This window comes from Coturnix japonica, chromosome 1, assembly GCF_054131305.1.
Source record: "Coturnix japonica strain WE chromosome 1, WE-NBRP24, whole genome shotgun sequence".
Classification (NCBI taxonomy): domain Eukaryota; kingdom Metazoa; phylum Chordata; class Aves; order Galliformes; family Phasianidae; genus Coturnix; species Coturnix japonica.
Genome location: NC_140663.1, coordinates 110,453,207 through 110,466,166, shown reverse-complemented (window position 1 = coordinate 110,466,166; position 12,960 = coordinate 110,453,207). Strand labels below are relative to the sequence as shown.

General features: G+C 36.0%; 1 protein-coding gene across 6 annotated transcripts in view; it reads right to left on the bottom strand.

Moving 5' to 3' along the window:
* Positions 1–556: 556 nt before the first annotated feature.
* The window catches only part of ADGRG2 (adhesion G protein-coupled receptor G2), a 50,194-nt gene continuing 37,790 nt past the window's right edge, over positions 557–12,960 (bottom strand). For 5 of the 6 annotated variants that reach the window (XM_032441054.2, XM_015886254.3, XM_032441059.2 and 2 more), the window contains 11 exons: positions 12,568–12,717; positions 12,228–12,350; positions 11,136–11,181; positions 10,924–11,027; positions 10,328–10,452; positions 9,411–9,679; positions 8,286–8,385; positions 7,678–7,952; positions 5,018–5,119; positions 4,213–4,365; positions 557–2,590 (listed from right to left, as the gene is read on the bottom strand). In XM_032441054.2, the coding sequence (XP_032296945.2) occupies positions 2,406–2,590; positions 4,213–4,365; positions 5,018–5,119; positions 7,678–7,952; positions 8,286–8,385; positions 9,411–9,679; positions 10,328–10,452; positions 10,924–11,027; positions 11,136–11,181; positions 12,228–12,350; positions 12,568–12,717 (1,632 nt within the window). In that variant the 3' untranslated portion in view covers positions 557–2,405. Of the gene's footprint in view, positions 2,591–3,977; positions 4,140–4,212; positions 4,366–5,017; positions 5,120–7,677; positions 7,953–8,285; positions 8,386–9,410; positions 9,680–10,327; positions 10,453–10,923; positions 11,028–11,135; positions 11,182–12,227; positions 12,351–12,567; positions 12,718–12,960 lie in introns of those variants that run through there. The other variant, XM_085550330.1, reaches the window with a different exon arrangement.

Here is a 12,960-nt window from a genome sequence, read left to right as displayed (position 1 = left end):
CAAGATGCCTTGAAAATACTAACTAAAGAAACACTAACATTATTACACACTGCACCACATACCTCTGCATGTTTACGTCACTTTTTAAATAACTCACCACAAAAATTTATATAAGTACTAACACTTTTATATACTAGGATTAGGATTGGAACTTGCGTTGTAACGGGGCATGGTTTTGTTAAGCATGGGGAGAGGGAGATGTTGTATTAGGCGAAATCGGACCCTCGGGATGTAACGTGATAGGCCCTCCCCTGCTGGGTCATGCATATGTAAAAAAGGTAAGGATGAAACTGGATACCTATATAAGGGACCCTCACATTCCAATAAACGCCATTTTACAGCTCACCATAATGGTGTAACAAACAGTTGTGACTTGGTCGGGGCCGTCGATACACATTCACAAAGGGACTTGACTTTCCAGGTTACCAGATCGAGGTAACAGGACACAAGAAAGCAAGGGCCACACCAGCACTTTGTTCATGAGGTGACATATTCCAGCTCACATCATTTGAACTGTAACACAGTCCAGCATAACACATTTAGCTAAAAGACAAAATTTATGTATTTTGTGTTTACTTGCTGTAAATTTATTATTTTTTTTACAGTTGAAAATATAAATACAAGGACATTAAATAAATTTACAAGAAACAGTGCAAAGGCAATTTGCCAACAGTTAAAGCGTTCACAGAAAAGCATTCTAGCTACTAGCATTCCAGTACCTTCTTTTATTAACATGTAGTTAAGACCTTGTGGGTAAACACAACAAACGCTTTGATCTCTCACTTTAAAGGCATATTCGACACAGTTTCAGACACAGGTGACCAAAAGAATCCAGGCACTGGATTTAGAACCTCGTGAGAGCTTAGTAGTGTGGAGGTTCAACAACCACACCAGAGCATCAGAAAGGTGTTTCACCAATGCTTTTTGTTGAGAAGCGTTTCCAGGGATCCCTACTGAGACAGCAGAACCCTTTCTCCCCTCCAGTGAACATCTGCCTCAAAAAGCCCCTTTCCAGGCATTGGCACTCTGCAGCGTGACACTGGCTTTTCTCTGGCAGTATCCAACCTTCCTGCAAGAACCCACGGAGCACATGAAACAGCCACAGCCACACGCTTGTCTAAGAAGCACGGACAACATGTGCTCACACTGTTCAGAAATCCTCACAGTGCTGCATGGCTCTGTTTTCTTCCAACCACTGCGTATGTGAAGCCAAAAATCCATCTTTTTCAGAGAAATATCACGGAGGGAATTAAATGATGATTCAGGAATTAACTGAGGTGGGGGGACCTCAGAACTTGGTTTGCCAAGGAAGGACCAAAACGCAAGTAGAAATAGACTGTAACTGCTCAAGAGCTGCCCCTTAAAAATAACCTCTCAACAAAACAAACAATGTACTAGGCTACTAAATATAACAGCTAGCATTACTTTCTGTACTTTCTTTAATTAAAAACAAACAAACAAATAAAAACACTTTTAAATCACTGCAGATGAGAGATGGCAGTGTGTTTAGTATGTGGAACTCAAGATAAAATATTGAACCTGGTGAAATCAATGGCAAAAGCTCCCACTGACTTAGTCCAGCCACTAAGATAACTTAGCTACATTTAATAACTTACGGGTGACTTATTATCACTCCCTCATTCTTAGCGCTCTATTTTGATGACGCCCAGTTTCTCCACCTCTCTGTGTTGCACTGAGAGAGGACACTAAGGGTTACAAAATAATGCTGTCACATATCCAGTTCTGTCTCTGGCAAACCACAGAAAGTGATTTCACTTACTGAACACAGTAACTTCTGTATCATTCTGTTAATTATTTCAATTCAAGACAAATGCAAAGTACAATAAAAGTTGCAACAAAACATCAATTATTTTTCTATACAAAAGAATATTTAAATTTATATTACAAGAAATAAATATAAAACTGTCGCTAAGATATTTAAAGGCTGACATTCTCCTCCTTATGTACAGCACTAATCTGCAACTCTAACATACAAAAACTTGAAGACAGTATAGCTAACGTTTTTAAAGATAACACAGGAGTTGTAATTTCCTACATTTATACAATACTACTATGCATTATATCCAGATATTTAGTTGTACTGAAAAAGGTCTAAACAAAACTTTCCTTTAAGCGTAAAAATCCTCAAAAATTCCTAATGAAGAATCAAAATAGAAACATGCCAGCTGTAATTCAACATCCGAAATACCTTGTCAGAACAGGAGCTTCCTCCCAATTTTTTTGTCCAATTAAGAACTGTCTTTGTCAAGCCATTACATGGCTTCCTGCAAGCTTCAGGACAATATATTAAATATAATCAGTCTTTGGTCTTCTCACATTATGTAAAACCGTTGAAGTAAATTCTCTACTTCGTGCTGTAAAACAGTGTTCTGTTCAAAAGGAAATCACATTTTCTCAGTGGAAGGTAGGCTTCCCCTCTTTGAAGTCCTTCTAAGTGAGATACGGCTATTTTGGCTGCCAGTGTCATCCTTTTCTTGAAATGCAAGTTGTTTGCCTGTAAAGTCCTGAAGACACACATCACCATTCTGCACACTGAAAGAAATACCATTCTTCTCACCACAAAGGTGGCCTGTAGAAACAAAAAGTGCATCCCCTTTCAGAGAAGGTCAGAATCAGCGTACTTTTCCAGTGAGCGTCAGGAGTTCACGCTATCTCATTTTATCACTGCAATAACTTCAAGATGAGGGTTTTTCTGTACACATTCTGTATCTATTCTGTGGGAGACTTTAATACATTTAATACAAATATTTCACATTTTCAACCATGAAGAACACAATTCTTGGAATGTAGACTCAGACTTGGAATCAGCATCACTAGATAAGATGCAAAATACTTCCAAACTCCAGTTTTGCATTAACTATAGTTAAGTTCAAGTTTCTCAGTTTTGCCATGGATATGAAATAAACTTGGAGTAAACAAGGCAGTTGTTTTTTCCTTTGAAATGCATTCAACTTGCAACATTTATTTCTGGAAAACAATCAGAATATGACCTTGGTCCAAATACTTTTGCAAGCCATATTTAGATTGAAAATCTTACACATTTCCATATCCCTACAGTGATCATATGTAGTACCACTCCCAAATGAAGTCTCTTAATGGACTGAAACACCAGCTCCACAAATGCTCAACTCAACTGGATGAAATTTCATATATCAATGCAACTGCACTCCAGATAATTTTTCTGAGAAATAGGGTTTATTATTATAAATATTTTCACAAATGCTTTCAGTTGGTCTTTTTTCTTTTTCCTTTTTCTATTTTTCTACTTTCTCAGAGAGCAGGTAAATTTAAGAGATGTGCCACCATCCTGATATCACATCTATCACGGGATGGAATAAAATATCAAGATGGGAAAACCCAAAACAGTACTAGTATTTCTTTTGGGAAAGGATCATTTTAAAAACGGAGATTGAGTTCACAAACACAAATGCACATCTATTATTTACAGCAGAATTAATCAAAACACACGTTTAATACTGTTATTTGTGTTACTATTTGCATCACTTCACAAACCAACATCGCCATGACTGGTTAGTGTTAAACCTACTGACAAGACAACAGTCAATACAGAATCTAATTGCCATTTATGGTTTTGGGAAGAGAAAAACTGGTGAGAAACATCAAGGCAGTGAAATGAGTTTATTATGGGAAATCTGATCTTCCCTGGTACATCTGACAAGAAAAGTGCTTACAGCAGCTTTTGGTGAATAACAGCCTTACTGATAATTACCTACAATCTGAGATGTAAATCAACAGACCCCACTAAGCATAACATGGATACTTTAAATCTTTGTGAACCATCTAGTAAACCATATGTGTGATATTATTTGTGAGGAAATCTGAAATATTTTGACCTTATATTACTATTGACCCTATATTATATTATTGATTCCTAGAATCATAGAATGGCTTGGGTTGGAAGGGACCCCAAAGATCACCAAGTTCCAACCCCCCTGCCACAGGCTAGAGCCACCAACCTCCAGATCTGATGGTACTACACCAGGTTGCCCAGGGCTCCATCCAACTTGGTCTTGAACAACTCCAGGGATGGGGCATCCACAGCCTCTCTGGGCAGCCTGTGCCAGCACCTCACCACTGCCTCTGTGAAGAACTTGTCCCTGACATCCAAAAATTGGTCAGCAATTCACTTCAAATTAGTGGGAAAGAGCACAGTATTGCAATGATACGTACCATTTCCATTTGCATGCACCGAATAATCATTATTCATCAGCACCGTTGTAGAATTTGTGGAGTTACTGTTTGATTGCAAGGAATTGGAAGAACTGGACACCCCTTGGTTTACAGTCTGCTTCTTTAAACCATTAGTAGCAGTTCTGCTCCAGTCTACAACAGATGGACATCAGAGAAAATTGTGCAACTCATCAAAGCAATAATGCAGTTCCCTAAACAGAACAAGACTCTGCAAAGAACATCAAAACTCTCAATGCTTACAATTATTTGCATCTAGTTTGTTTTTTTCTCTTTAACTCCTTCTTAAAGCAAGAGGTTTAGTTTTATGACTATGTACCAAATCAGAATTTTCCAAAAACTAAAGAGATGACTGAAAATCATACAGCTTTATGAGAAGTCAGCTACTGAATAACAAAATAATCAAACCTATTTATATATTTTTTATATATTTATATATTTTTGTTTTTCTGAAGTTTCTGGCAAAACTACAATTGACTCAAACTGGAACAGATCTTAAAAGTTCTAATCATGATCAAAAGTCTTCTTCAAAGACATGCCCATATACTGCAGCAGCAGAGACCAGGCTGCAGTTAATAACTTAATGCAACAACTGCATTAGCTGCTGTCTTTAAAGAGTATAATTTCAGAGGTTTATTATACTTCGGAAAATAAATTACACCTGCAACTAGGACAACAGATTTTACTGAATTTAATAAAAAAACATATTCTTAAATGCTAGGAACTTTGTGTATAAATTCTTTGGAAGAAGGAAAAAAAAAGAACAATAAAAACATTTTATGCTTACCAGAATTTTCAGCTAGCCTGAATTTCCCACAGCACAGATATCTTCTCCACTGCTTACGGACATTCTCCTTGGTTACGCAATAGAAGATGAAAATGAAGAACCCTGCAAAACAATGACATGGATGATAAACAACATTTTGGTTTCTTTCATTTGTTTTTATCTTCTAATCAGAAGTTTTCTTTGGTGAAAATGTTCACGACTCAGAACTCTAAGGAGTACTGTTCCACTGAACACAGATGGAAGATATCACGTACACAAATGCACGAACCAAATATAACCAAATAACAAAGTGAATAAAGTTTCTCCTTTCAAATATGAGCCTGAAGCATCTCTGAGAACTGCAGCCAGTCTCTCTGAAGCGTTCTTGGGTACCTAAGAACCAGAGACATCTTGAAGATACTAAAAATAAGGGCAAAAACAAGGAACTATAATTACAACTTGTCTGCAAAAGTGAAAAATACTCTGAAACAAAGGGGAAACACTTAGAAACAATTGGAATCGATAACTGCTATTGTCTGTATTAGCCAAATGAACATGTAAGTATTCCGGGAAAAGAAAAACTTTGCCTGAAAAAATAGGATCATTGCGTATTGGCCACCTACATGAAAAACAGAAATTACAAGCATCTATAAGCTGCTCCAAGTGTAGAGTTATACACCCTCTTATGTCTTTGCAACATAAAAATGACTTGTTTCCTATCTGAAATTGAACATCTCTGGGTATGTGTATGAGCGTCTATGTATTCATGCATACATATGCAAACACATACATATCTCCTACTTTACTAGGGATAGTTTTGCTGTAACCTACAGTAGAAATCTTTCTCAGTACACTTGCTGGTGCTATTGAATATATACGTTGTAGCGTACTGTAGCAGTGTTTACAAGTAGTGAACATTCGAATGCTGCTCTGACAGTAATACATCCTATTTTATCATGTTGGCCCACAACATCAGAGGCAGATGTTGGAGCTACAGCAGTAGAGGTTGAACTTTTTCACCAGTACCCCATTACATGTTGTTGCGGCATGACAGATGGCAGCAGAGGGCCACTCTGACACAACGGCATATCAAGTGTTGATGAAGCAGAGGTGTGTCACTGAATTCCTCCGTGCAGAAAAAATGGCACTAACTGACATTAATCTTTGTTTACTGAACGTTTATGGAGACCAAACAATGACTGTCAGCACAGTGAGGTGGTGGGTGGTGCCTTTCAGCAGCAGCAACAGCGACATGAAAGACAAGCCACATTCCATTGCTCTTGTTCATTGTTGATGAAAATGCATAGCTAACAGTGGTGACTATTGAAAACTGGTGTTTTGTACATTATAATTTTCTCTATTAAATTCTTTATTCTATTTCTTGTGCCCTTTGTATCCATGGAAATAAAAAGTATTACTTTCTGGTAATAATTTTGCAATAGCTTGATATATATTTGTTTTATTAATCATAAGCACACTTGCTAGTGGTCATTTACAGTACCCTGTATTAAAAGTAAACAAACGTTTAAAATAATGCCTCTACTTCCTTATGTAAGATGGAATTCTGCAAACCTACTGTCATGATTTCTATTCTATGGCCAGGAAACCATTTAGGTTGCGACACATACCAAATAGAGGAGTAGTATACACAGAGATGCTATTTTCATTGCTTTAGTCTCCCTGGGAAATTATTCCACCAGTAATCTAAAGAGCATTCAAAGAAAAATTTGGATTCAAAATAAAACAGGAAAATTTAGGTACACTCAGGTAACAGCATGCAGCTACAGTACCTCATATCTATACAAAAACTTTTGAAGCCCCTGAAATCTGCTTCTGGATATGTCCAGTAGTATCCCAGCCTCTGCAGAGCTTCATGCCTTCATATCTATTAAAGGCAGTGCTTATAAGGAGACATTTTAGATACCACAGCCTTGTCTGTCTCAATGGCCCTTTGATGAATGTCACACTTCGCCCTCACGACTTAGTTGTAAGTTGGAAAATAATACCATTGTATGGGGAACTGTTGATCATAGCCTGAACCTCTGATTAACCACCTGAGGCAAGCAATGAGTCAGCTGTGGGAGCACAGGTGAAGATAATTCAGCTGTACTACCAGAAGGGGTGGAGCTTGGCTCCACCTCTCCCAGATCTCATTTATGGACTAACCACCACTAAGGTAGGTTCTCTTTTTCTGGAGATCACTTCCTTCGTGGAGTTTACTGCAAACCTTCAACATCAGTGAGCGTTTTCCCTTTATCCTTCTATCACAATAATCTTTCATACAAAACATCTGTATAATCTCTGTATACCTATTGACTGTATAACCATACAACCATTTTAACTAAGTTAATTGTATTATTTTTTGAACGCTTACAGTAACTGAGTACACAATTAATCTCTTGACATACTGTCACTTTCCATAGTATCTGGTTTGCATATATTTAAACTATAATACGGCTATAAATATATTATACATGCAATTAGTAGATAGCTTTTCTATATCTTACTTTAACATAAAACTACATTAAAGCAGCATAATAATCAATTTAATCAACTTGTTAAAGAGCTTACCAAAATCACAACTTTGTTTCTGAATTATGGAAGTGCCATTTTCAAATGTTTCAAATGTTTTGTTCATTATAGTGTTGGCAGTAAGCTGACACATAAAAGCATAAACTTACCTTGTAAAGTGTTGAAGATGGTGAAGAGGTAGGTAAAAACCTCATTTACTGTGAAGAAAGCAAATCCCCAAGTAATTCCCAACAAAAATGTGAGACCAGCAACACTCCGAAGGTCTTGAATGCTTGTTTTTCTCTGAGCACCAAGTTGTTTTTTCTTTTTTATGCGACACAGCTGGATCAGCACAACAATGAACATGCTGATATTGATCAGGAATATCACACAAAAGTATCCCACAGCAGTAATATAGAAGACAATTCTGTTTTTAATCCAGCAGCTAAAACACAAGAATAAAGTCCGTCACCCATCAACAGAAAAAGAAACTGAAATAAATACAAGATAAAGGCATATTCTGTTTTAATTACAAGTCATTTTTTGCTTATTTAGTAAAAAGTTGTAGGGTTTTTTGTTTGTTTTTTATACCAAAAGCAAGTGCATTCGTGTAGACAGTTACCACAAAGTATGCAACATATGATAGAGCTATACCACTGCAAAGCTCTCTCACTGCTTCTTTCCTTCCCCCAGCACTGAAGAAAAGCAATTTAGTACAATTCCACCCTTTCCCTTCCCAAAAGAAAAGAAAGCGAGCACCTCCTTTTATTTAACTTACAATTCATCAGGTCTTGTTTTTGAAACCTTCCCAGTGGATATAAGTCCATAGTTATCTGGTGATATTGCCAACACAATAGCCACAACTACTGCTGGTAACCCTAAAAGATTAGACAAAAAACGTAAGTGAAAATCTTGACAAATATAATATTATAACTTGAAACTAAATGAGGCATTCAAGCTGTGCTCAGGAACATAAGGTGGAGAGAAACCACAGTTCCTCTCTGCAGCTAGCTCCAAACTTTCTCACTTAAGCAACAAAAATTGTTACATGTCAAACTGATTTAAAACATTTAATAAAGTAATAAAGCACACTCAATTTTATTTCTTATATCCATTTAAAGAAAACAATTGTATTGATTTTAGTGCCTTTACTAGTGTGTAACTCAAGTGGCCAAGGATGATAACAAGGGCAATAACAATCTCTTCATCTTTGAACCAGTTACATCTGCCTTGCCACTTTTTGTTAGTAACAGTGCTATTCCAGAAATGGAACGTATATATCTAATTGCATTTATTTTCAAAACACAACTGATGCAGTCTGTCTAACTAATGGAAATAAGCCATTTTGAAGGGAACAGACTCTTTACCAAGATCTATTGTGACAGGACAAGGGGAAATCATTTCAAACTAAAAGAGGGGAAATTCAGACTGGATATAAGGTTTTTTGTTTTTTTAATGATAAGAGTGGACAGTAGATGTCCTGGAGACATTTCAGGGTCAGGCTGGAACGTGGCTTTGAGCACCCTGATCAAGCTCATAGGTGTCCCTGTTCATTGCAGGTGAGTTGGAATAAATGACCTTTAAAAGTCCTTTCCAACTCAAACCATTCCATGATTCAAATTTGGTTTTGCTGTACTTGCAAAAGGAAGATCCATTATTCCCTTACATTCTAACAGTCTGTTTTCCACATTGCAATCTGAGAACACCTCTACTTAGGGAGGAGTTCACTACCTCAAAGTTGGAATTAATACCATCAGATTTAGTGATAGTGAATACTTTGCAATTGATGGTAGTAACATTTAGCAACTGCTTCTTTTTCATTTCCAAACAGTGTCACCTTTGCAGGAATATTTGGTGAGTTGATACATGCATCTAGAATCCAAAAAGTAAAGCCAATACATACCCCAACCAACAAGGCAAAACTTGAGAATGTATTTCCGCACATAGGTATTAAATACTTTCACCAGTGCAAGATACATGTGGAAAGCTTCTAGGCCCATCCAGGTAAACGAAACCAAGAGAAAATAGTGAAGAAATACAGCAACCGCAATGCACAGGCCTCGTGTGTTATACAACGCAATCCATGAGTCAAGGAGGAAAACCAGGTTGAGGAGAAGTAATGCAGCACACAGCTGAATTAATATTTTGGATGGATAGTCTCTCCGGATTTTCCTAAAAAGCAAGTTGAAGAGATGACATCAATTGTTCCCGTATCTCTGGCTTACTTTCTCTTTTGTATTCTTTAGTTTATAAATGGAAAAAAAAAAAAAAAAAAAGTATTTATATATTTTCATTTATAAACAGTGATTTTTACACTGAATTTATACATGGGACAGAATGTTTTATAACACATTTCCAAATTAACAGTCCATATGAATAAAGTCTGTTATAGAAAGATTACACAGATTTAAACTATAGGTTTGATTCCTAGATATCAATGCCTCTTCTTTTTTTAACATTATATGCTAGGCAGCTTCTTGCTATACTACTTTCAAAACACAAAATGAGTATTCTTTAGCGCTAACCTAGTTTAGACTTTTGACTAGGCTTCTAAAACCTTAATAGAGCCAAGTACTTATTATTGATGGGATAATGAGAGAGTAAACAGGTGCCAGATAAATTCTAGGAGGATTTCCAGAACACACCATGGAGGACTTAACAGTTGAACCTCAAACATCTTAACAAAATGTTCCAACAAAGACAAATTTGTATATTTATTAATAGAGACAGAATCAATAATTATTGGAAAAGACTTTGCTGTGAAGACTAAAGACAAATGTAATTGAAGAATAATGGGAGCTGAGTTGAACAGATACTTACTCAAAAGCTATGTAAGTCACAAGAGTGATAGAAAGAAAAATTGCAGACAGGCCACAGCCTATATACGATATAAAAGTAAGTACCAACTCTTGCGTGGGACTTAAAGGAGTATTTCCATACAGATTCTAAAAGAGAAAAAAGTCAATTTCAGAGAGCATACTTATGAAATGGAAAAACACAAACAAAAGAAATAAACACCTGAAAATGCACAAAACAAAACATTTTCTCCATGGCTCTTGTAAAACGTTTGTTGGAAAACAGAAATGTCAATACAACTGTGGAGGTCTGATTAAAATAATTTTAAATTGCATTTATTCAAACTTTTTTTTTGTACAGAACATACAACGGCCTAAATGTATGAGCTGCAGTTTAATAAGCACTTAATCAGTTTTTACTTTAATGAAACTCAAGGCCTTCATTCAACAAGCAGCTCAAGGACATTAGTAGTTTTACAGCTCTACGTACTAAGCATGAAGGGAACAGAATTGAATTAGTATTTAGTAAGTTGTATGTATTTTCTGAATTTTCATTTGCTGAATATGCAGCACGATTTAGCATTTTCTTGAATTGAGATAGGTAATTTTTGAAATACTTACCATTAAAACTGCAAAGCTTGTGAGGTGGTTGCATGAACAAACTGTTTCATTTACTCTACTTTCTTTAACAATGCAACCATCATATGACCAGCCTCCATGTCCACCTGTTAAAGAAAACAGCCTTGTAATTGATTAAAGCATGGCTTTCTACTAGTAATGCGGGTTAGCATACCCAAAGCAACATGATATCTTGGGTGATATTGAGTACTTACCATTTTTATTAAAGTCCCAAAAAACACATCTAACTGTTGAATTATCCTGTTGGGAGGTAAAAATAAAAATGATAATTTTTAAAAAAGATATTTTTCTTAACTGTAAGTTTATCATCAAGAAATTTCTATTATTTACAGAATACAGGGAAGAATAAATACTACATACATCAAGTATACCTGTTCTACATGAATACTACATAAACTTAAATGCAAAGAGATTAGTATCACAATATGCAGGTAAAAACATGAAGAACAAATATGAAGTGACCTCACAGGAGGTAGGTCTCCCACCTATGCTGATACTCCATTCCTGGTAGAACACTATGAACATTGTTTCACTGCCTTTCTACACTATACAAATTCTTTCAATTTTTCATCCTTCCTGATTTTGTATGTATCAAGAAATTCACCACACTGAAAAGGAAAAACTCATTTTCTTTAGCAAGCATCTGATAACTTTATACTAACAGCATGTTAAAGACTCCCTCCCATGAAAGCCTTATGAACTGTAGGAGTAGTACACTATACTTCTCCAAACAGTAATAATGCTGCCATTATATCTCAAAACTAGTAGAATCCCAACAGTTTACAATATATGGGATAGATGTATTTTAATCCTTGGTGCTCATTTATGAAGAAGATGTTGTGTAAGAGTCCTAGTATTTCCTGATGACCCAATCCTGTGTTTCAGTTTAAGAATCAGTATTCCTCCCCCCCCCAAGAAAAAAGACTTACTTGGCTTTCTGGCCACATAGCACCTAAGAATGTCATGACTGCATTATCTCCCTAGCAAACCCCTCTGTCAGGCTTTCACATAAGAGCTCTTATTCTTTGGAGAATAAAACAAGAAGGGCAGGTAGAAAGGATCAAAACTTCAGAGCTGACAGAGTAAAATTACATCAAATCATGAGAACAAAAATTAATATAAACAATAAATAAGCAAATATGAGATTCTGAAAGTCTATCTGGAAATGAAATGTCCATGCTTGTAAAGCAGAAGCAATTTATCTGTATTTCTAGTACAGTATTTCTTTTACAAGAACTCCAATGGAGACAACAAAAGCAAATTCTGTCAGCCAAAACAAATCATACCTGATTAGGTCTGATATTCTGCAAAGTAACAGTCACATTTGCCTTTAGGTTGCTAATTGTGAGGTTAGCAACACTTGATGATATAACACTGCTGATTAAAGATGCATTCTTCAAGGAATGATCCTACAACAAAAAAAAATCCGATTTTAAAATCAAAGAAAAGAACAGTAGATTTTACAAAGTTCAGGTATAATATGAATTGAGTATTGGACTAAAATAATTTCTTCTTAAATAAGGAAATTTTAAAATATGTCCTATGGCCAAAAACAAGTCAGTTCAGATTTTATTTTTGCTCAAGTGCTGAATTTAAACTCTTATGAACAGTGGATTAAAAAAGTACCTGGAACACACTCGTCTTTTTAAATAAATTGAAAATAATTCTAGAAGCCAAGTCCAGCTCTTCAGGAGGTAAGTTTGTGAGCAGTGATGAAGGAAGCGTAATTGATCCAAGATTATTTAAGTCGTGAATTGCATTAGGGCCAAGAGAGATCTGAAAAATAAATGCAAGAGTTATGCCTCATTTCTGTCACTAAAGAAAAATTAAATTATGCCTTATATCCAGTTTAGAACTCTGAAATACGCATCTCTCAAATCACTGCCAGGAACTCACTGCTGCTCTCTCATTTCTCTTCTGCTCAAAGGAATAAAAAGCATCTGCAGGCCTAAAAGTAGTGCCACTTCAGTACCAGAGAACAGTTCCAGTACTACTAACAGCTTATGTTAAGATATTTCC